Source organism: Lycium barbarum, chromosome 11, assembly GCF_019175385.1.
Source record: "Lycium barbarum isolate Lr01 chromosome 11, ASM1917538v2, whole genome shotgun sequence".
Taxonomy (NCBI): domain Eukaryota; kingdom Viridiplantae; phylum Streptophyta; class Magnoliopsida; order Solanales; family Solanaceae; genus Lycium; species Lycium barbarum.
In genome coordinates, this window is record NC_083347.1 from 25107687 (window position 1) to 25132312 (window position 24626).

Below are 24626 nucleotides of genomic sequence, written 5' to 3' on the forward strand. Positions count from 1 at the left end.
AGTAGGTAGTCGAGTGTTCTCCTTATTAGTAGCATTGAGTTAGTAATCGCGTAGTTTACTTTCTTCGATGTGTATTACTGTTTACCATTTGTTTTTTATCTTAATATTTTGTTGTCGTATGTTTTTTTATATCATGTCTCAAATTCTTTTCTTTCCTTTTGAGTCGAGGATCTATCAGAAACAGTTTCTCTATACCCACCAAAATAGGAGTAAGGTCTGCATACATCCTACCCTCCCCGAACCCCACTTGTGGACTGCACCGGGTATGTTGTTATTATGCATTCCTTTAAAATATCAAAAGAAATTCACATGCATTTATTTGATGTACATCTGACTTGACTAGGTAACTTTTTTATTTCTTTTTGTAAGTACCAGAGACGAATGCCCATTTGTGGTAATAATGACTATTGTACTTTAGAAGTTCTTATAATGTTCTCTTCTCAAGTTCCCTCTCATCCTGATGTAGATATTGGAGAGGTTTTGGGTTTGGGAGGAAAATGATCCAATAATGCAATCTTTTATAAGAAGAGGAAGGAGCTGTTTACAGAGTAAAGACAGAAAGGTAATAGACTTTAATGGACACTATCCATTGTTTCATCAAGTTAATGAGCAGCATCATAAAAGTTAGTTTCTACTTTTTCATAATCTATCTGCAGGTTAGCTTGGAAAAGTTTGGACATTCGGATAATTCTGGGTTTATATAAAAAGGATGCTATAAATATTCCGAAATAAGCTATACTGACTGAAAGAACTGCATCCTTTAAAAATTCATTCCAATCCATCGAATTATTCGACTTTTGATGCAAAAGATTTATAGATGGAGCTAACCATTTCGATAATATATCCAAATTCACTCCCTCTTGGTTGAAAGGAATAGGGCTTCTTACTACGCTACAACACTATAGAAATCCATTTTGATTAGTAATATATATGAATAGAAAGATAGATCCATCCTCGGAGAAAACGATGATGGATATTAAGTTTGCCAAAACAACTAATATTTGAAAAGTGAGACGTAGAACACCATAAAACAGTGACTGGCACTTCAAAGAAAACTGCTTTCTTATCAACAAAGCTACTAAACTTAACTGCCTGGTAAACTTAAAGAGGACCCTTGAGTACCCATACAATGGTTGTGGATACAGTATTACCAGAGTCAATCCCAAAATGGAATCAAATCATTAAGAAGGATATCTTATTCTTTTGCAGAGAGAAGGGTAGAAGACATGAGAATTTGGAGAGGCATTTTACAGTCTCACAACACAATGGCAGCATGTTCATGATCCTAGTACAAATCTAATATTCTTGTTAACATACATCCAACAAGAAAAGATAGATAGCTTTGCCCCTATTTGAAGATCCATCTCTCTGAATTAGAACTTTGTAATGTCGCAGTTGATCTGATTCTGAGAAAATGCCCCCAACAAGCTAAGTGTGTGCAGCTGTGATCACTGCTTCTTCTCTTCTGCCTTCTTTGGCTGAAATTTTGAAAATAAATAAAGTCAAGAGCTGAACCATATAAATCATTAGAAATAACAAATTTTCAAATAGACAAACTTGTTGTTGGTACAATTAGCTAGCAAAAAGATTCAATATTTTCCTTGATTTTCAGAACCTCTCTCTCTCCCTCTCGAATAGGTAAGAGTCATTACGGAACAAGGTCCTTACAACCACAAATAATTTCTAATTTTTGGGGAGCAGAACACTACATATGCTAGACATAATTTTCTTAGAAAGCTTGATCATTTTCTAAAAACGGAAAAGGATAGAGAGATTATGATTCATATCTCTGAAAAAAGAAATACATGTAATTTTTTTTAATTTTTTTTTTATGACATGGGAACCCGCAGCCGCTACCCTTCGGGTGCGCACAGGGTAAACCCAGCTCCTGTGCAATAACTCGCAAACCACACAGGAGAGGTAACCCGCACTAGGCAAGCCCGGTGCGACGAGCTCAACCCAGAAGGAGGCAAATCCCCTGCTGTCGTAGGTAGGGGGTTTCGAACCTGAGACCTCCATTATGAAAGCCCCATGCTCAACCAACTGAGCCACCCTTGCGGGTAAATACATGTAATTTTAAATGTCTAAAATCTCTTTCATATTCAGAACGAAGCACAGTTTTAGGACAAGCAGAACATAGGGGAGAAACAGGAAGTAAAGAGGAGAGAACGAGAGGGAAAAGATGAAGAAACCACAAAGTATCCCATAACAACAGTGAAACTTGGTGTACCAATGGTCCAGAGGACAAACAACCAAAAATTCAGAAATACAGACAAACAGGTACATTAGGCTAGTGTTTAAGGCATGTTCAAGACCTAGACCTATTGATTGACTGTGTGAGCTTGAATTAGGCATCTGTGCTTCATAGGTTTTAACATCTGAAAGCGTAGATCTCTTCCTAAATAACACTTCGTATTGCTTTTCCTCAGGAGTCTCGTCTTTTCCTCGGGTAACCTAGACGTTTCTTTCTCTTTTTTTGGAAAAGACCCTGGGTAGCTAGCCTAATCAACCACTTTATGGACAAATAGAGATTTATTCTTTAAGACTCAGTCAAGCTCTTTAAAAACTACTTAAGTACAAGTGCCTAGTAATTCATAAAGCTTGGAACCCCCGTCCTCACCTCACCATTCATATCCTCTCAAGATGTCTTCCATTATTTGACACTTTGCATTCAGCATTTAGCTGTTCTGATTGGGTTAAATTGATCTTGAAGCATCTCAACAAGAGTAACTCTTTCGATGGCAACAAAATTAGTACAACTACCAAGAAGCAAATTCTTGCTGTTATCAAATGATTGGGTTAAAAACAGAAAGCTCCTCAAAGTCTCTTATCCATTTATTTTAACATAATTTTCCCAAGGGTTTGGTTTCAATCCACAAAGCTCCTTAAAATCACTACATTCATTACCTGTAAAATGTAGCAAGTCAGACATAAAACCCCTTTTATTGCAGCACTTACAGTCCCAACTTTGGACATCGACTAGATTCCACTGATCTTTTTGGACAGGTAATGCCTTGGGAAATATATGCCCTACCTATGGCCCACCACCATTACTAGGGCAAAAATATAAACATATGCCTGACCTCAGCTGCCTAACAAAGATGAATACCTTGGTTGCATCTCTTTAGGACCCTTAATAATGATAGTTGATCACTTCCCACATGATAAACATACTTTCAGCTCTCTAAGAACTGCTTTCTCACACATCATTTAGAATAAAAAATAAACACGCACATACACAAACACAGAGATGGACATAGAGTCACACACATTGGCATAGATTATAGCTGGGAAATAAAATGTTACGTCAAAGCAAGCTTTTTTTGGATAAGTAGGTCAAAGCAAGCTTTTAATATTTCAGAGAACTGGAAGGATTATAAAGATATCAACCTGTTAATCTTGGTCTGTTAATTATGCCACTGATATTTAGGTTGTTCTTTGAGTCGAGGGTCTATCGGAAATAGCCTCTCTACCTCCCCGGTAGGGGTAAGGTCTGCGTACACTCTACCCTTCTCAGACCCCACTTTGTGGGATTAACCTGGGTATTTTGTTGTTGTTGTACTGATATTAAGGTTGTGTCCTATACAAATAATCAATTAGGTAAACAAATTTCGACTAACTAGTACAGTAGGACATCTTTATTCTGCTCAAGTTTGTACAAAAACGGAAGCACTTTTTAGTTTTAATAGCTCTCTGGTCTGGTTAATTCTCATGGGGTAGTAACAAATGCTAATGAACTAAGAATAGTTCTATTAAGCATCAGAAAACAGAAGTTCCAAAACTTGAAAGATACCCCAGCAGATAAGAACAAATAAGTGGATTAAAAAACAATCTCAATCAGGGGTCGATTATAGAAAATTGGAATTTCCATAGAGCTCTCAGAATTAAGCACATTTTTTGCCACTACATACTAACACAATCATGAATGCAAGTATGCAACACCTCTAATACAACAAAAAGTTTCACTTTTTCATCCTTCTTTGACAAGCCATTAGAGGATCTTATATAAGGTCTGCGTACACTCTACCCTCCCCAGACCCCACTTTGTGGGATTTCACTGGGTATGTTGTATATATAAGGTCTCACATCCTTCAAAAATCATATATGAAACAAAACAACAAATTGTCTAAAAACCATAAAAAGATCAGATTTTTTTACGCACAAATTAAAAATAACGGAAAAGGGCCAAAATTACCCCTGAACTTTGAAAAATAGTTCATTCATACCCTTCGTTATACTTTAGGGCCAATTATACCCTTACAGTTATACTATGGGGTCAATTATACCCTTCTGTCTAACTGCTGCCACGTGGCATCATCCCAGCCCTTCAAAATTATTTTACCCTCAAATAATTTTTACTCACTAAAATAACTCAATCCGACCCGAATTTTTTTTTTTCAGCAAAAATAATACGGATAATTTTTCCAGAAAAAAATATAAAAATTATCCGTATTATTTTTGCTGAAAAAAAAAATTCGGGTCGGATTGAGTTATTTTAGTGAGTAAAAAATTATTTGAGGGTAAAATAATTTTGAAGGGCTGGGATGATGCCACGTGGCAACAGTTAGACAGATGGGTATAACTGATCCCATAGTATAACTGTAAGGGTATAATTGGCCCTAAAGTATAACGAAGGGTATGGATGAACTATTTTTCAAAGTTCAGGGGTAATTTTGGCCCTTTTCCGTAAAAATAAACATAAGCAGAGGTCTAAAAAGCAATGCATGCAATCTGTTCAACGAATTGCCTCGACCACAATCATGAATACAACTACAAAAATTCACTTTTTCATCCTTTTTGACAAGCCACTAGAGAATCTTACATATAAACTCACATCCTTCAAAAATCATATATAAAACAAAACAACAATTTCTCTAAAAATCCATAAAAAGATCAGATTTTTTACGCACAAAAATAAACATAAGCAGAGGTCTTTGCAATGCACTCAATCTGTTCGACGATTTGCCTCAAATCACATAGCACTAATGGAAAAGGGAAAAGCTAGCACCTTTATACCAAGAAATGGTTGTTGGAGCTCATCATCAGGAACAATAACGGGCCACTTCTCACCAGCTTCACGGAACATTTGTTCAGTCTCAAGATACTGACCCTTTTCAAGAATCATCTTACGAATGTCCTGTGCAGGTGTAGAAGTGGCATCATAGGTTTGTTCGACTCCGTTTACGAAGGTGACAGTGATTTGAGGTGGTTGGTCATCGGTGCGGCGCTTGACCAGTACTTGACAACTTGGGTTCGATTCTTTGGCTTTAGGGGCATTACACTGAGCCAAAAACTCCATACATGAAGCTGTTCGTGGGTCTAGAGCATTGAACTGGATCTTCACCTTTGACAAGAACTTCAACATCTTCTCTTTTGCTTCTTAGAAAAATTCGATGAAAATCTCAATCTCAACCTGTCGGGATTAATTAAATCCTCCAACGATGACAATAAAAGGTGTAATAGCTTACTCTACCAAACCAATAAATAGATGATATGTACTTGCACATAGAACTTCATCACTTAACCATGATGATTAATGCATATTTTCATCTCATTAAATCATTTAACTATAATAAGTTGAACTGAATTGATATAAACACCTGATGCAAATAAAAATTAACCAACAATAAAATAACCAAAAGATGCAACTTTTAAGCCAACCTAAAATCAAGAATAACTGAAAAAATACTGAATGCAGATATATACTTGCCTCACTTCAAATAACTATGTATCTTTCAAAAAGAATGAAGAATATAGTTAAAGCTGGATACAATTCAGTGAGCAACAAAAGAATGTGATATAAAACTACATTTATAGAAGAAGTTGAGATTAGTTAAGGTTGTGTTTGTTATGAAAGAAAATGTTTTCTACAAATAAAGTTTTTCGGAAAATAAGTGATTTCTTACTTATTTTCTGATATTGGTAAGTAAACAAAAAACATTGTCCAAAAAGTGTTTGAATATAATCTAGGACTCTAATCTAGGCAAACACTATTAGGGTGGGGTGGGGTGGGGATATGTGAGTGTTGAGGATGGGAGCTATGTGGGGTAGGAGTAGGAGTGGGGTGTGTTGGAGAGTAGGGAGGAGGCAATTTGTATGGAATGTCACTAATGAAATTTGTTTTTCTTACTTTCATAAAAGAGATAATGGTCAAAAACACACCTGAACTATCACTTCCTTTTTCCTACATGAACTATCACCGTCTATTCTTTTTTCTTGGCTGAACTATCATCATCTATGTATTAAAATACACCTAGTTGAGTATATGGTGACAGTTCAGGTAGGAAAGAGAATAGTTGATAGTTGGCCTACTCAGCTTCGAGGTGTGTTTTCATACATAGATGGTGATAGTTCAGGTAGGAAAAGGGAAGAATTTATAGTTGGGGTGTGAAACTCGCGAAAAAAGTGATAATTCAGGTATGTTTTTGACCATTAACTCTTAAAGAAATCATTTTCCTCATTTTTAAGGAGTTTGTTTTCCAAAAATTCCGATCAACCAAATATGAGAAAATTGGAATATATTTTTTAACACACCCTAAATCTTTCAACGTGGATGACAAAATAACCAAAAGATACAACTTCCATTGCCAAAAAAAAAAAAAAGACAAATCTAAAATCTAGCATAAATCAGAAATACTAAATGCAGATGTACACTTTTTAACTTCAAATAATTATATATTTCTCAAGAAGAATGAAACATACCATTTAAAGTTGGAATGTGAGTATTAAGATAAGTTTCCAGAAAATTATAAGTAAAGTTGGACACAACACAGAGATAAGAAGTTTAACAATCTAGGTTACGTTTAGGAACAAATATAAAGCAATTACAAACAAGATAACAAGTATTCTCTTTTATTAGTAAAAATATTTTCCATAATAAAAAATAAAAAAAAATAAAATATATATATATATATATATATTAAGGAGGTTCGTATGTAAAATTGATGAAAAGAATAAAAATATGGAGCTTCATACCAACGATTAAGTTCTTCTCCTCGATGGCTTTTTTTCTGTATTGGAAATGAAAATAATTTTACGGTTCGGAGATTTGCACAAATAGCATCATTTGAGCCACTCTGTAAACTTAGTCCCATTTTTAAAGATGTTTGTGCAGAAATGGCCTCAGCAAACACATTTTTGAAGAATAAAAAAGGGGAAAGGTTTAAATTTGGTCCTGGACTTTGCGAAATGGTTTAAATTTATCCTTTGTTAATAATTGGTATCAAATGTAAACCATATGTTGTTATCAGAGGGTCTTAATATGCTTTTACTCCTTGTGTTAACTTTTATTTATTCACTATAAAAATAAAAAATAAATTTATTTTTACTTATCACTTTTAGCATATCAAGTGAAAAATACTTTTTTTCATGTTTTACTTTTAGCATTAATTATTTATTTGCAAAATCATTTCCCGAGACCTAAGACAAAATATCAATTAACTTGGGTATTGTGCTCAAAAACTCGTATCAATTATCGTTTCTTAAAGGATGTGCAAAGTCTCAGGACAAGTAAAAGTGAACAGAATGAGTATTCACTAGTAACTAAAGCTTTCCAGCACAAAGAGCTTTTTGCGAGGGAAAACGGTTAAATTAGTCCTTATGATTTAAATTTTCTCATCTCCTTTGCTAATTTGTACAGATTTCATTTTTCTTAGTCACCACCATAAGAACTGATTGTGTCCGCTCTCTAATACGCCACCACTTCACCCGACGACATACATTGAAAAAACACACAAAAGGTACCACGTCCAAACGATCTCTCTCACACCTTTACCTTTATTACTTCCCCTTGTCACCATTTTACCTTTGTCGTAAGTCCACGGCCCTCAACCATTATAATCTCTCCTTAACTGCTATAATATTTATGCAAATCATTAAAAAGAGCACCGACACCGTTATCGATGATTTGAGAAGGATAAGTTAGCTCAACAAAGGCGAAAGAGCTTGACATACTAGTCCAACTTATGTACATTACCTCAAATGGTACAACAACAAAAGAAGTCAAGCTAAGACAAAATTGACAACAAACCATAAGGGCAATATTCATTAATGCAGTTGAAAGGCCACAGTACAAATTTTGTTGAGAAATTGAATAGTCGTCCACCAAAATAATAGCCATCAAATGTATATTTTTGTATATAAATGTATAAGATACAAAAAATATACATTTTTGATACATAATAGTGTATATTTTTTGTATTATTTTGCTAGCGAATGTAATTACTTTTCGCAAGCCGGCCAAATGTGTAACTTGCCCAATTTTATTTCTTTAATATTTTCTTTTGAAATATGGATCACTAAATTAAGTTCTCGAAAAGTAGTACTTGTGTAGAACCAGAATATTCACTGAACTCTTGTATTTGTTTTATTTGCACATTTGGCCTAATGGCTCTTTCGGTTTGCTTCACTATATATTTTCTGTTTGATCATCTATCGGTAGGTAATCCTATACTAAAAAATAAGTTAACATAGGGGACAAAAATATTTTATAGTGGTAGTGATCAGTTATTAAAAAGTAAGGATATTGGCAGTGGCGGAGCCAGGATTTATGTCAAGGGGGTTCAAAAATATAAAGAAGTCATAAATAAAGAAGCTAAGGGGGTTCAACGTCTACTATATATACATAAAAAATAATTTTCACCTTGTATATACAGTGCAATTTTTCGCTGAAGGGGGTTCGGATAACCCCCTAGGCTCTTACTAGGTCTGCCACTGGATATTGGTCGTGCTGGTTATAATCGCCTCAATGCTATAGATTTACAGGTATAAATAGTTTGTCATTTTCTTTCTTTTTAGTTATTCCAAATAATTTTGGCCTCGAGGTAAGTAGTCTGTTTCAGGACGGACGATAATTAGATTAGTAAAAGAAGAGCTTTTATGTGTGTCTAATACCTAGCTTCACTTGATTTACTTTTTGCATTTACCTTATTCTTCTTTTCTATAGTGCAAATTCTTCGTTTTCCAAAACCAGTAATTGCAATGACTACAATTAGAGTCTGTAAAGAACTACAAACAATTGTGTTTGTATCCTAATCTAATTGGAAGGCTACATACTGTGAAAGAAAACATGGAGAAATTACATCCATTTTTGGAAACAATAGTGTTCTTCATCTCACGCAAGAAAAATTGGTGTATTTTGTTTACATGGATATTATTGGATAGTGCCATTATTAAAGCAAGTTCGTGATGGGCAAATAATATGTACCTCAGTTGTCACACACGAAAGCTCCTTTGTAAATGCTCTGGCAAATAGGTAAACAAAGATGTCGTGTGCCATTTCACTTGGCAAAATATATCATGCCAAATTTTATTTTTGGAAAATAATTATTTCAAAGCCGTAGTTCGGAGGAGTGCATGCTAACAAATAATATTTTCATAATAAATCAAGCCAGGTCATATAAATTTATTGTTCTTTAATTTTTGTCGCTGCTACTTATTTAATGAAAATATCCAGACTTGTTTCGCTCGTCATAATTTCTGTAATATTTTTATCTTCGAAAACTAAACTTTTGCCTCGCTCGGCATAAGTTCATAGGAATTAAGTTATACGGCATAAGATTTGTAGTATTTTTCAGATTATGTTGAGTGTTGAAAGTTTTGCCTCATCCGACATAATTTGTGTGGATGTTATGATACATATGCCAAAGTTAAACATAAAATATGCCGAGCGAAATCTAAATTATGCCACCCCAAAAATGTTGAAGGGTAAAAACGAAAGATCACAAATTTGAGGGACAAAAACTAAAGACCACCCATAAATAGGGACATTTGTGCAAATGACCCTTTAATTAATGGTTCTGTTTTATTGGGCTAGTCCGTGATTTGGGCTTCAAATGATGAAGCCACTTTGTTACGGTCCGGTGTCACGTGTCAAATGATGTAGCATGCCAAGTAAAGGAATGAGCCAACAGGATCACGCCACATGTCAAAATGACATAGCATTCCTAGTCAAAGCAAATGTCAATGTTAATGTGTCACATGTATAAACGACATGTTTCGACCAATCAAATATCGTCATGTCACTTGAGTTTGATTGGCCGAAAAAAGTATGTCCTCATCACAACTCTTTCAATCCTACAATTATAAATAGGGGGCCTTCATAATTCAAAAAGACACCAAAATTAAAACAAAAACCTAGAGGAATTCGTGGTCAAACGCTATAAATATCTCTGCAAGTTGCAACATTCAAGCATTCCTTTACAAGTTTCAAATACTTGGTAGAAGAATCTTGCATTTTTTGTATTGATTAGTGAATGTAAATACTTGAGGTACATAATTCATTGATTAGATAGTGCATTTATTTAGGTTTGAAATATTAAAAAGCTACACCATTATTCATTGTTGACATCATTGAAAAAACTAATTATAACACCTCTACAAAATTTTCAAATCTATACGGAACTACATTAAATGAGAGATTAATGTAATAGAATTTTATTTGCTAAATTCGATAAATTCACGGTTAAAGACAAAAACCTAGCAATATAATATTGTTTGGCGTTACATATTTTTGCCTCATTTTTTAACTTCATTGTTATTTGTTGTTCGCACTATTTACAAAATATTGATATTCCTTCAAACTAGGCCTAGTGTCTGGTGGAAATCCCAAGGTAAGTGAGGATTTTTCCCATTAATTATTGACAATTTCATTCTGTAGGATTTACTCGGTATATGTAAGGCTACTTATATTTGATTTTCTCTTTCTTGATGTGTGTGAATGCTTCAATTTTTTCTTTTTAAATATTTTGAAATTTGTGAATGCTTAGAAAACGTGAACAAATTAAAATTTGAGTCAACCATATCTAGTGTAGATCAAGTCTCCTTTGATTCTCATGATTTTTTGTTTTTTAATCTACGCGAGATATGAAAAATATTGTCAATCATTTCTAATAGTTTGTAGAATATTTGTTGGAGGAAAACCATACATGACTGGTGTCTTAGGCTATATGTTTTTCTACCAATAGATATTCTTCAAACTATCAGAAATGACTAGCGGCATTTTTCATATCTCGCGTAGATTAAAAAATAAAATTTAAAGAGAATCAAAGGCGAATTTGAATCACAATAGACATGATTGACTCAAATTTAATTTGTTCATGTTCTTTAAGCATTCAAACATTTCAAGATCATCAAAAAGAGAAAATCGAAGCATTCACACATCAACAAAAAAAGAGAAAATCAAATAAAGTAGTCTTAGATATATTGAGTAAAATTCTGCAAAATGAAATTGTCAAGAATTAATGTAAAAAATCTCTCGCTTACCTCGGCATTTCCACCAAAAACTAGGTTGAGCTTGAAGGAATATAAGTATTTTGTAGATAGTACCAACAACAAATAACAATGAAGTTGAAAAAGGAGGCAAAGATATGTAACGCAAACAGTATTATATTGCTATACTTTTTATCTTTAACCGTGAATTTATTGTCTTTAGCAAATGAAATCCTATTATGATAATTTCTCATTTAATGTGGTTCCCTCTAGATTTGAAAACTTTGTAGAGGTTTTATAATTAGTTCTTTCATTGATGTCAACAATGAAAAATTGTGTAGCTTTTCAATATCTCAAAATTAAATAAATACACTACCTAATCATTGAATTATGTACTCCAAGAATTTACATTCACTAACATTAACTCACCTATCTGTATACAAAAAATTAAGATTTTTGTATGTGGATGTCGTAGTTGGTGTGAAACTGTGTCTAATACTCTCTCACTTCTTAGATGCTAAGGCTTAGTGTGAGTCTCCTCCTAGGGTATAGAGGTCATTTTGTTTACTAACCTTTACCAATGTGTTCCCTATTTTCTTATTCTTAACGATAGATTCTTGTTTAGAATTCAAGTTAACGTTCATTATTTTCACAAGTTTGCTAATCGATATGTGATTTTTCTTTAAATCAAGTACAACAAAGACACCCCTTAAGTGCAATTTCCCATCAATGTTTTTGTCCCCTCATGTGTAATCTTGAGTTTATCACCATTTCTTTCCATTACCAAATCATGTCCTTTAAAGGGTGAAGGATTGGTAAGTATACCTGCGAATCCTACCACGTGATGGCTAGCCCCCGAATAAATGTGAAGTTTGTTGTCAGGTTGGCTACTCGGAGAAACTACAGCTAAAGCTTGGGGTGCTTCTTGTTATGCTTGATACGAATAATCACATCTATAAATACATGAGAGGGTAATATGGTTGTTTCTTCCACATATCTGACAAGGGTTAGAATGGTGTTGCTCCTTTTGTTGATTTGCGCGTGAACCACCGAAATATTATCTTGATTGAATGAGTTTGGAGGTCTAGCACCTCTTCCTCTTGAATGTCCTCTTCCTTTAGAGAATTCTCACTCCCTCTTTAGGATCTTTGAGCAACAAATTCTATTGTGGCGTCCAATTTGTTCATCATCCTTTCTCATCTAAAAGCCTCTGTGAGGGGCAGTGTTCAGGAAAGCGTGAAGCGGAAAAAAGCGACAAGGTCCCGCTTCACGCTTTAAGCGAAGCGTGAAGCGAAGCGCCCGCTTCATTGAGGTGAAACACAATTTTTTTTTAAAAAGAGCAAAATAAATAGAGAATATATATATAAGCAAAAGTTCAAATTCAAAACTAAAGTAGATATCCATAGACTAAAAGTTTAAATAAAAAACTAAAGTGGATATCACAAAATCCTCCAGACCATAGGACAAACAAAATCAAAGCTACTAATAGTTCGACATCTAGTTCTTATTCTTCTACAAGATTGTCAAAATCTTGTACTCCCACATCATCATCATATTGCTCATCATCTTCTTCAATTTCATTATCATCTTCTTCAACTTCATCAATTAGGGAATGACTTGTAGCTACTTCTTTTCCCCTCCTATTTTGGCTTGAAGTATTCCCCCTTAAACCATACTGGTTCTCCTCTACCCCCATTGCCTCGGCAACAACACCGAAAGTGAAATCAGAATCTCCCTCAAAAATTGCTTCATCTTCAGCATTCTCAACCCCGATGAGCCATTCATTGGCATCATCAATATTGTCCAAACCAATTGGATCAATTACATTGCGAGCATTGTAACGACGCCTCAATGTTCTATTATATTTTATGAACACTAGGTCATTGAGGCGCTTTAGGGTTAGTCTATTCCTCTTCTTGCTATGAATCTGCAAATAAGTTGTGGCAAGTAATTAATAGGAGTTGAGATATAATTAGTTATCTCAATATACTAAATCATTCTTCTTAGTTCTTACATGTTCAAACACGCTCCAGTTTCTCTCACATCCGGAAGAGCTACAAGTTAGACCTAGAACTTTGATGGCAAACTTTTGTAATTCCGGAGTGTCTCCACCATAAAGCCTCCACCATTCAACTATTAAAGTAGAATATATATTCAAGAATTAGTAAGTATAAAGAAATAACTTAAAAGTTAAAAGTTAACTGTTAAACTATAAAGAACGATTGATTAATCTGTTAACCTGGAGACTTCTTCTTTCTTTGTCTTATAGCCATTGGAAACCCAAAGGTCCCTTCAGAATTAGTATAAGCACTTAGTTGATCCCCTATTTGATCTTGCTCATCTATATTGGGAACCAACTTAGCAACACTCTCATAGAATCCCTTCGTCATTTTTGCATTTAGTAATCGCATCTCATTATTATCATAAAAGCTTGATCGGTTCAACAAATTCCCAGCGGCATGCAAAGGTTGATGAAGTTGATCCGACCTTTTATCAATGATGTCAAAGACCTTTGCATACTTATGTGAGTCACTAAATGATTTTCGTATAGACTCCTTAACCCTATCCATAGCTTCAAAAAGGTGGCCCATGGGTGGTTTTTGTTCTCCATCCACCAAACGAAGTACTTTAATCAACGGCCCACCAATTTTAAAAGCATGAACAACATTATTCCAAAAAGTATAAGACATCATTATGCGTGCAACTTCTTTCCCCGTGACTTCTTTTGCAAATTTACTACTGTTCCATTCATCCGAAATGAACAAGCTTCTCAAATTGGCCTTTTGTATATGCATACGGTGTAAGGTCAAGAAAGCAGTAGCAAATCGAGTTTTGCCAGGTTTCACCAAGTTTTTTTGTTTTGTGAATCTCTTCATCATGTTCAGCAACAAAGGCCTTTGAACAATGTAGAAATGTGCTCTAACAGCCTTAGTGAAAAAAAGCCTTTGAACACTTTTGCACTTTTGCATTTAGTGAAGAAAAGCCAAGCAGAACCCTAGAATTCGAGAAAAAAACAGAGCTTTCCTGGAGAAAAAAACAGAGCAAAGAAGAGAGCTTGAAAGAAGAAGAAGAAGAAGAAGAAGAAGAAGAAGAAGAAGAAGAAGAAGAGGAAGAAGAGGAAGAAGGAGGAGGAGGAAAGAAATTATCTGAAAGTGGAGAAGAAGAGCTGCTGCAAAACCCTAGCTGATTGTGCGTAATAAAATTTCTCAAAGTCTGAGGATTTCAAATAACTGGACTAATTATTTTATTAAAATTGACCCAGACTTATTATTTTATTAAGATTTAGACCTTCAAGTATTATTTTATTAAAATTGACCCAGACTTATGATTTTATTAAGATTTTGACCTTCTAGTATTGTTTTATTAAAATTTTGACCTGGACTTATTATTTTATTAAAGTTGTCCTTTCAAAAAACAGCCCACAACATAAAGCGTACGCTTCAGCCGCTTCACCGCTTCAGCCTCAGAAGCGTCTGCTTTATTGGGTAGCCTCCGCTCCACTTACCTGAAGCGACAAAGCTTCGCTTCACCGCTTTAAGCGAAGCGTAGCGGTGAAGCGCCCGCTTTCCTGAACACTGGTGAGGGGTAATAAATTGATTAAAAGTAGGATAAAGTGGTTTAATATTACTATTCTAAGAATCTTGTACTTGCTCCCGACTCCTCTAGCAAAGTCTATAACTTTGTTGTCTTCATCTAAGGACTTGTGTATAGTGGTGAGGCAATCACAAATTTCTTTGAACTCCTTTAAGCATTCATCCACAATTTTCGAGGCTAATTTAATATATACTTTGAAATTTGTGTTTCAATTGAAACTCGTTTTCTTTGTTTGCAGGTAGTTGTCTTCAAGGCATTGCCACTCTTGTTTGGCTATGGAGGATCCAATGATGAAGTACATTAATTCCTTTGTCATTGTTCTAGAGAATCTAATTCTGACAAGGACATAATTTCCTTCCACCCTATGAATTTTGGATCAGGGTGTTCTTCCGCTTTCTCATTTTCATGAGTGATTAATATTGGTTCAGAATCAATAAATTGATTGATTTTTAAAGTTTGCATTAACAGCAGAACTTGTGTCCTCCATACAAGATAGTTGAAGGCGTTGAGTTTGATAGTGAAGTTGTCTTCAAGGCATTGCCACACTTGTTTGGCTATGGAGGATCCAATGATGAAGAACATTAATTCCTTTGTCATTGTTCTGGAGAATCAACTTCTAACAAGGACATAATTTCCTTCCACTCTATGAATTTTGGATCAGGGTGTTCTTCCACTTTCTCATTTTCATGAGTGATTGATATTGGTTCAGAATCAATAAATTGATTGATTTTTAAAGTTTGCATTAACGGCAGAACTTGTGTCCTCCATACAAGATAGTTGAAGGCGTTGAGTTTGATAGGGGAAATTGTTATCAATTGGTGGAGAGAAGAGGGAGAAAATGAGAGACTCGAGAAAAAGGCCACTGGAGCTTGAAAATAAAATTGTCGGGACCGTGGTTTTAAATAAATTCAGCCTATGCTCTGATACCATAAAGATATCAATAAACGTTTTATCATAACACTCACACTTTCCAAGACCTAAGAGTTAAAGTCTTACTTCATACTTGTCATGTACAACAAAATAGTGTACTTTTACACACACACACAACAATAGAAACCTATACAAACACATAACTATTATTAATGATAACTCTCTATTTTTGCTCTCATCTGAAACAATTCAACATTTATTATCTTCTACGCCATTTATACCTCTAACAAAACATGTTACCTTCCTCAGGTCATTCCAACCCCAAGTTTGTTACTTCCCATCCCATTGATCAATCTGGTAGATATTCTGCAAACAAATATAATCCAAGTGAAGATAATAAACCATTTCATTGGTTCCCCTTAGAACATTGGAGACTTAAAATTGCGAAATCACTAGGATCGGAATGATAGGTTGTAAAACTAGAATGTTCCTAATAGCTACTTTGAGCTGTGTATTTTTAATTTATTTTTTTGTTCTTCTTTGGTTGTAGGTTGTTTTGAGTTGTGCTAGATTTGAGATCTTCTCTTTTCTTGATGGTAAGATATTGTGCTTAATTTGAAGATGCTTTTGGTGGGATAGATTTTGAACAATGTTTCCTGCATTTTGTAGCTAGAACAACTTAACACGACAGGATCCCTAAAAAGGAAGTAGTGTCAATCCGGTTAAATATTCAGAACATATTAATGTTTCATAACATAGAGGAACAAACTTTGTAAGGAATTCAGAAGATTAGGTAATATTAACTAACTTTATGTCTCAACTATAGTCAACGTAAATTCAGATTAAAACGAGAAACTGATTTTTAATTACATAATGGAGAGGCCTTTCTACTTAAAGCAATAGAACGTTCTATAATGTCGGAGGTTAGGGAAGTTTAGCATACTTAAACAATCAAACCATTTAAAGTGTTGGCAGTGCATATGGTTGTCCTAAAGCTTTGAAAAATAAAAAATAAAAAGAGAACTATCAGTAGCATCAATTTGCAGCTACCAAAATATTCAAATATCTGCAGTTACCTTTCCAGTAAAGAATATAACACTTTCACTAGTCAACAGTCAAGTTATTTCTATGATAAATAAAAATCCCTTGCCTTTTTGTTACACTATGTCATATTGCTATTAGACTTCACTTGCACTTGCTTTGTTTTCTGCACAAATTTTAAGAACAACCTATCCAAAATTCACTTTGAAGAACAACTTCAGTTGATTTAAAAGTATCAGAATATAGATTCTAGACCGCCATTCTTAGTTCTATTTAATGATATCATGGAGAAGTTTTTTTTTCCCCCCTTACTTCTTAAGAGGGTTCCAAGTTTTTAGCAGGAAAAAGAGACCAGAGTTTATCTTTCATAATTTTTAAATCAGCACTCCGAGGAAAGTAAAACATGTGGATCTGTGTTGCTCTTTTTCTAGATTGGATTAATACACGAAGTAAGACATGAATACGGCAAAAAAAATGTCCATAGAATTAAGCCTACGTTCAGGAGGACTAAATAAGCCAGGCAACTATTGGTCCTTCATTTGTTTGCTAAAACTATCGCTTATTCTAACTAATCCAATGTCAATCAAGGCTCATTATATCTCCTCTCAGCCATGCACTTCAACAACAACAAACCCAGTGTACGCAGACCATACCCCTACCTTGGGAGTTAGAGAGGATGCTTCCAAAAGACCCTCGGCTTAAGAGAAAGCATGACCAAAAAGGGCCATACACTTCCATAACACAATATTAATTTAGTGTTTTCTGATGCCACTGCTCACAGTAACCTTGTCCTACAGCAGAGGAGTGCATCTCTGGTACAAGGACTCCCTCTTAAGGGCCAAGGACTCTTTTTAGTTTCTTTTGGACACACCTGACACCTCACACACACAGAGTAGTTCAGAAAGATCATGATATATTTGTTTTCTAGATCTCATTTCACTGTTTCTGACTTAAGAACTATTACTTAATCTTTCTATTAAATCTCTGTTATAGAAAATTGCATGTGTATCCAATCGCAAAAAGAATAGAGGGAAACTGAACCAATTAAACTAGGCACAAAGCACCTAGGAAGATTATCAATAGAAATGCAAGAATGAACTTTTTCCAATTGTAGAAAGAAAAGAAGCGAAACTGATAATAGGCAATCGATCAAAAAGAAGGAAGAAGACACTTGAAGTCTCAGTCACTGTAGTTGCTAAGGTTCTATCCAACGTTAACAACCATAACATAAAAATCTCAGTAGGATCGCATTATGTAGCTGGCACTCTTGTTTGCCTTTTATTCTTTACCGTCTTGTTTTCTCAATTTACACATGTATGGACATTTTTTTGTTTCAATCCACTTTTCCTCCCTACATTTCTACCATCTTTTTTAGGTCACACACATGCTAGATATGTACATTTTCATAAGGTTTAGACAATTCCTATTAGCCATGGTACATACTACACCATCCTCTCTTTACCTCCTATTCTTGTCTGTCCACTTACTTTAAGAGTATTTCCATGTTCATTACAGCCTAAATTCAACATCATAAATTGAATAGACTGCCTTTGATTTTTCAAGTCTCAAAAGCTGGACAGCTTTGGATAAATATCAACTATCTTAATTCATCTGCATCTGCAGATAATTAACACCCCTCTTGTAGACATTTATAGCAATTGAGAGGTTGACATCATTTTTTTGGAACCTTCATGGTAAAACCATAAGCCAGTTCAATATCTTCTCAAGCACTATATGCACCTGGGTTCTTGCATCTAGATTTCAAAAATAAATATTCTATCCTTCATTAATCCCATAACCATCTCCTATTTTAAGAAGTGTTTGAACACATAGGATGCCCTTTTAGCAATTTCTGTTTTGTTTTTCTGCTAACCTCATTGTTAGCTAATGGAATTGGCTTCCTATTGAGCTTCTTTTCCACTTACCTCACAGAAACCTAGTAGTAAACTCTAGTTTATGTCCAGCCAGGAATAGAACGTTACATTTTACATTATAGAGTAATTACTTCAACTTATAACTTTTATTTGGTTAGTTAAAAGTACAGAAACTATGTTGTATACATAAGAAACCAGCTATATAAGCTTTGCTAGATATTTATCCCTCTTTGGTGAATGTACAGCTTGAATATGCAACGACTTGAATCTACTAAACGAAGCACGGACATTGAGGTCAACATATCATAGTTATATTACCAATTGAATCAAGGCTGATAACTAAAATTCAGAGCTAGGGAAAAGGGAAAATAGAAACGGAAGGCTTGTTAAGCAGAAAAAGCTTATTACCAGAAAAGAAAAAGGGGGGAATCCAGCAATACAGTTGTAGTTATAGACTATGATAAGGTATCTGTAGCTGCTCTAGTGTCTTGAAAGAAGCCTCATTCATACCATTTTCACAACAGATTGCATCTAATAATGAGTGCCACACATGGATATCTGGAGTCAAGGCAAGAGAGATCATGTCTTCCAAACACATCATTGCACTGTGTATATCACCTACTTGGCAAAGACCTTGGATAAGAGAATTCAAAGTTCCAACTCTAGGCCAAAAGGAATTGATTGACATTTGCTCCATTATCTTGCTTGCTTCAATATATTTACCATCTTTACATAACCCATCTACCAAAGTTTCATAAGTCTCATAGTTTGGCACGCAACCTACTTGTCTAGACATCCTTTCCAAATACTTAACAGCAGAAGTAGATTTTCTTTCATGGCATAGGCCTTTTATAACTGCATTATACAATCTAATATTTGGAACACAGTTTTTTTGCACCATCTCACAATCAATGACCATAATTGCCTCGTCAACCTGGCCATCCCTGAACAAAGCAGCTACCTTTGCTTCATAAATCACCGCTGACGGGTTGAAGCCTCTGTCATGCATTTCCTTGAGCACTTTGTCACCTTCATCAATCTTGCCTTCGGCATAAAAGTCAACAGCCATTGCTCTGTAGCTATCTGAACTGGGAACCATGCCTTTTATCAGAGCTTCATTAATCAAAACTTTCATAGCTTCTGTATCTGCACCATTCTGGCAATGAATAAGATCAATCTGCTTGTAGCATCTTTTAGGAGCTTTAAGTCCTTTTCTCAATACCTTACCAAGAATTTGTATGGCCTCCTCCCCTTCTTCATTATCACACAATGCTTCCAATAGAGTTCGATATACAACAACATCTTCACCACTTCCCTTCTGAGATATCCTCCAGAACATTGAGTACAGCAGATGAGTAGCCTCATTGAGCCACTTTTCCTCACACAGGCCCCTCATCAAGATCCTATAACTCTCTTTGTTTGGATAGCAATTCTGGTAACTCATCTCTTGGAAAATATGCAATGCAAGATCTGAACGTTTCAATCTACAAAGAACATTCATCAACAAATTCAAGAAATGAGCCCGAGACTTCACTTCCCATCCACAAGAGTACTCAAGGAATAGCTGATAAACATATTCTAGCTTAGATTCTTTGACCAATATCTCCAAAAGAGTATTCAAAGATCTTGTCCATTCTATACAATTGAACTCCGGAAGAGACTTAAAAAGAAAAATGGCTTCGTTTGTTAATCCAGCTTGTGCATAGCTTCTAATGGCGTTCACAAATATTGTGTCATGACACTCACACGAGTCCTCTTTCATCTGATTAATTATTCTCTTCATCTCAGTTGTTCTACCTGATCTGCCTAAAATATTAATCATAGTTCCATAGACAGGACCATTGTGACGGTAAGTTGGATACTTGCATTTTGCTTCTTCAAAAATTTGAAGCGCTTTTAGTGGGTTCTTCTGGCTCTGTATTATTTGTGAGAGCTGCTTCGGCGTTAGAATCCTTGGCCATCTTATGCCCATAAGCACCAGCAAACTTGATATGATTCTGAAACAATATATCAGAGATATTATTAGCCATATATAAAGGACGGCAATTTCATATTTCGAGAACTCCATCAAGAACTGACATTATGGTGTGTAGTAAATTCTTGAACTTAATTCATGTGTCAACTTACTTCATTCATAATTCCTCACCCATCATTCGAACTTAAAATGAACTGGACAGTCGTGCAGGGAATTAATTATTTAGTGAAATGGCTACACAATACTTAGGGTGTGTTTGGTATGGAGGAAAACATTTTCTGAAAAATATTTTTCAATTTTCCCATGTTTGGTTGGTCAAAATTTTTGGAAAACATTTTCTTTAGGATAACAAGTTCCTTAAAAATGAGGAAAATGACTTCTCCATAAACAAGTTCCATAAGTAATATCCAAGTTCTTTGTCTCTTCCCCACTAACCCAACCCACAATCCTCACCCCATCCCACCCATGGTGTTTTGCTAGATTACATATAAATGCTCTTGGATAATATTTTCTTGCTTAACCAAACACTAGAAAATAAGTAAGAATCCCACTTGTTTTCCAAGAAAACATTTTCCTTCATACCAAACACACCCCTAAACACAACTACCCTTTCGACACCAAAAACATCAATCACAGTCACGACAAGTTCCAGCTAGAGTGGTCCACGACCTACCAAACTACCCCACACTCGGTTACTCGGACTTCACCAACAAGCTCGTTTCCCTCTCAGGCGATGTATCGAACACGTGGTGTGCATTAAGTTCACTTCTTTTTCAACAGTCGGGCAAGGGCGGAGCCAAGTGTAGTTGAGGGGTTCATCCTCGGCAGAAAATTATAGTGTATATTGAAGGTTAAATTTTTTTTTTTTAGGTGTTGAACCCCCCCTTACCTTCTTGTATATTCACCTTTTTATATTTTTGAACCCCCTACTGAAACCTACTGAAAATCCTGGCTCCGCCACTGCAGTCGGGTAAGGAATTACCATCCCAGAAATGGTGGGAATTATAGTTCACAGACCAAGAATCAGCAATAAGTAACAAGGAAATCAAACCCAACTCCAAAAGAATGCTTTCCTAAGCTCATGAAACTATTCAAAAACACAAACTTGAAGAAAAGAGAACGACAGAGAGAGCTTACTTGATTTGCTCCTTTGCCGGCTGTATTATGGCTCTCTGTATATCAGCTTAGTCCCAACGACTTATTTAGTTGTTTTCGCAATGCCTTTTAACTGCTAATTGAGTCCTAGGATTTCACCTTTTCATCAAGGGTCTGTTTGGAAAGCCACCCGGTAATTGGAATTGGTGTAATTACACAGCCTAATAATTACACAGTATGCACAGTATTATAATTACAACGATTTATTTATTTGTCATAATATAATTACATTGTAATTACAAGTATGTTGTTTGGTTACACAAGTATAATTACATAGAGCCATCAAAATGAGTTTGGCCTGCGAGGCCGGTCCAACCCAGCCCGTTACTTGAGTAGGGTTGGGCTGAGGTTTTTCAAGCTCCTTTAGAAGTGAGAGTTTTGAGCCCAACCCCATTTGGCCCACTAGCCTCAAGGGCCAGGCCGAGACCGGGCCGTGAGGCCAAAGTAAATAGACAAATACTGATTTTTCTAGTTTCAAGTTCCTCAAACTGAAATAGATTTGCTTTTGTTAGCTGAAAATTAGTATTGACAGAATTCAATTGGAAAGGATTGCATCAAATCACAAAGATAACTACCTCAATGTCATTATGGAGTACTAATAATAGTTGAGATTAAACTATTTGGCTGTAGTTTAACTAACTTCCTTCTATTTGGTTACGTTTTAGATTAATTTTTTCTACTCTCATCATGAGTTTAGTTATCATGAGAGAAATTTGTATAAATTTATATAATAAATCAATCATTTTAAAATTGATAATTGAATAATTAGAATCAGTTCCTAATTAAAATCAAACATGTTTCAAACTAATCTTGTGAACGTGAAAGGTCGAACCTAATCTGCATATGACAAGTGAAATTTCATCATAGTTCTTAAATTTCATAGTAGTTTCATGTCAAATAATATACGAAGTTATAAACTATGGGACAGAACTAAAAAAGGCACATACTAGTTGAATGAGAAGTTTCTGCAATATCGCCAGCTAATATATTTATTATATGTATATTATTTTTATGTATCCGACTCTCTTAATATTAGATCGTAATAGTTTAAAGGGCTAGCCTGTCCTAGCCCGCGGCCCGCTTAGGGCCGGGTTGGCTAGCATTTCGAAGGCCCTCCGGAGAAAAGGGTCAGCCCGTCCTAGCCCTTTTAAATCTAAAGCCCTTTAGGGTTGGGTTGGGTTGGGCTGGGCTAGCCCATTTTGACAGCTCTAATTACACAGTTAGTTTAATTTTAAAATAAAATTTAATTATAAAAAATTAAAATTAATATTTAAAAACATGTGCCTTTGTAAATGATATTAAATTAGTTATTTAACAACACATTGTTTCTTGGAAATTTTCTTAATAATAATCATATATTTGTAACTAATATTGTAAAAAAATAATTGATATCTATTTTTCAAATTAATAATATTTTAATTAATTATAAAACTTAAAAGCAAAGTTTTTTTGTGAGAACATCATGGATTGGATGTTTGACCCAAAAAAAATAATATTTACAAATATAATGCCATAACATTATTCAAATGTCTGACAAAAAAAAATCAATTGTAAGTGAAAAAACAGCATGCAATGTGAAATAACAAGTCAATAGTACTAAAGCAAATAAATTAAAATAAAAAATATAACCTAAATTCAAAATCTAAAGGAAAAAGTTTAACATAAAACTCTTATGTCAAATTCCAACATTACAAAGTAAGTTCTAACGTAACTTAAGTAAATATATATATTTTTTTTTAAAAGGGAAAATATAAGTCTATAACCTCATTCACAATGAAATTCTATTTTAATAACATCGCTCATTATATGCTAAGTTTATTAATGACTAATTTTTTCTAATATTAAGAGGTGTAGTTTTAAAAAGTAGAATAATAACACAGTTATGCTAAATGAATAAAATAATTAAAAAAAAATACGAGCAATTGCATGGAACTACGAGATGTTAAGGTTAGGAATGAGAAGAAAGGAAATGAAAGATAAATAATATGAAAAAATATGTTAAAAATAAAACATAATTAAAAAGTAAAAAAAAAATAGAAAAAATAAATTAATCCAAAAGTAAAAATAAAAAAAGAAATTAAAATAAAACAAATAAAGAAAAAATCTAAAATGTAACCCTGTAATTACAGGGTGTAATTATACCCAATTCTCCGACCCCCTTGACAATTGAAGAGTGTAATTACACTCTTTCAATTACGCTCAATTCCCACCTAATTGTGTAATTATCTGGTCAAATAAACAGGCCAAACTGTGTAATTACATCCAATTATACCAAATTCCAATTACCTTGTGGTTTTCCAAACAGGCCCTAAGAGATAATGGTAAAAAAAAAAAGGGATTTTAATAGCTCGGTTGATTGGCTACCTGAACTTTCACTTTGCTGGTATATATAATAAAAAAAAAAGTTTAAACGGTATATCGCAACTATTACGTTTTTTGCGAGTTTTGCACCTATATATTTAAGGAGTTTTTGATTGTCAACTTTTTCATTAAATCATCTGGAACTTTACTAATGGTACCAACACAAGTGCATCCCAATACTTTCTTTCTCCTTTTGACAACATTGAAAAGTGGCAACGCGTAAAAAAGAAGGTAAAAACAAAAATATACAACGAACATAAATAAAAGAATAGGAGAAAAGAAAAAACTGAATAAGCAAGGGAATCAATTAAAAAAATGCTTGGATTGCCTCCCAAGATGCACCGTATTCACAGTCATAGCGCCACTATATCACTTTTCAAGAGTCCGGCAGCATTATGACAGTTTTATGACGATCCACATCACCTCCCCAATAATGTTTCACCGTTTGCCTATTTACAAAAAACAAATCTCTATATTCGGTGCTTCCAATTTAGTAGCTCCAGGTGCCACCACAAGCACTATCTCAAACGGTCTAGACCACCTTGACT

General features: G+C 34.6%; 3 protein-coding genes across 6 annotated transcripts; all 3 read right to left on the reverse strand.

Moving 5' to 3' along the window:
• Positions 1-1059: 1059 nt before the first annotated feature.
• Positions 1060-7130, reverse strand: LOC132617532 (uncharacterized). 3 transcript variants are annotated; one of them, XM_060332546.1, is made up of 3 exons: positions 6976-7130; positions 5009-5413; positions 1060-1478 (listed from the first exon to the last, which is right to left on the reverse strand). In XM_060332546.1, exons 2-3 carry the CDS (start codon positions 5363-5365, stop codon positions 1449-1451), a joined length of 387 nt encoding a protein of 128 aa, XP_060188529.1. In that variant the 5' UTR covers positions 5366-5413; positions 6976-7130; the 3' UTR covers positions 1060-1448. The 3 variants fall into 3 exon arrangements, with proteins under 3 accessions (XP_060188529.1, XP_060188531.1, XP_060188530.1); XM_060332548.1 differs by having other exon boundaries at positions 5009-5376; positions 6976-7115; XM_060332547.1 differs by lacking the exon at positions 6976-7130 and adding an exon at positions 6703-6869.
• Positions 7131-12435: 5305 nt separating this feature from the next.
• LOC132619597 (uncharacterized) lies at positions 12436-14087 on the reverse strand. Its single transcript, XM_060334452.1, has 3 exons — positions 13448-14087; positions 13223-13341; positions 12436-13135 (listed from the first exon to the last, which is right to left on the reverse strand). Exons 1-3 carry the CDS (start codon positions 14085-14087, stop codon positions 12713-12715), a joined length of 1182 nt encoding a protein of 393 aa, XP_060190435.1. The 3' UTR covers positions 12436-12712.
• Positions 14088-15679: 1592 nt separating this feature from the next.
• LOC132618291 (pentatricopeptide repeat-containing protein At1g05600) lies at positions 15680-21842 on the reverse strand. Of its 2 annotated transcripts, XM_060333360.1 has the most exons (3): positions 21700-21842; positions 18996-20584; positions 15680-16038 (listed from the first exon to the last, which is right to left on the reverse strand). In XM_060333360.1, the coding sequence occupies exon 2, from the start codon at positions 20557-20559 to the stop codon at positions 19036-19038; it is 1524 nt and encodes a 507-aa protein (XP_060189343.1). In that variant the 5' UTR covers positions 20560-20584; positions 21700-21842; the 3' UTR covers positions 15680-16038; positions 18996-19035. The 2 variants fall into 2 exon arrangements, with proteins under 2 accessions (XP_060189343.1, XP_060189342.1); XM_060333359.1 differs by lacking the exon at positions 15680-16038 and having other exon boundaries at positions 18877-20584.
• Between the last annotated feature and the right edge of the window lie 2784 nt (positions 21843-24626).

What these genes read in the sequence shown, in the direction of transcription:
- LOC132618291 (XM_060333360.1), bottom strand. Translation starts at nt 20,559, where the DNA reads ATGGGCATAAGATGGCCAAGGATTCTAACGCCGAAGCAGCTCTCACAA.
- LOC132619597 (XM_060334452.1), bottom strand. Translation starts at nt 14,087, where the DNA reads ATGATGAAGAGATTCACAAAACAAAAAAACTTGGTGAAACCTGGCAAA. An exon ending in AAGAAAGAAGAAGTCTCCAG is followed by an intron (nt 13,342 to 13,447) that starts GTTAACAGATTA and finishes CTACTTTAATAG; the next exon opens with TTGAATGGTGGAGGCTTTAT. An exon ending in ACTGGAGCGTGTTTGAACAT is followed by an intron (nt 13,136 to 13,222) that starts GTAAGAACTAAG and finishes ACTTATTTGCAG; the next exon opens with ATTCATAGCAAGAAGAGGAA.
- LOC132617532 (XM_060332546.1), bottom strand. Translation starts at nt 5,365, where the DNA reads ATGTTGAAGTTCTTGTCAAAGGTGAAGATCCAGTTCAATGCTCTAGAC. An exon ending in AACCATTTCTTGGTATAAAG is followed by an intron (nt 1,479 to 5,008) that starts GTGCTAGCTTTT and finishes TCAAAATTTCAG; the next exon opens with CCAAAGAAGGCAGAAGAGAA.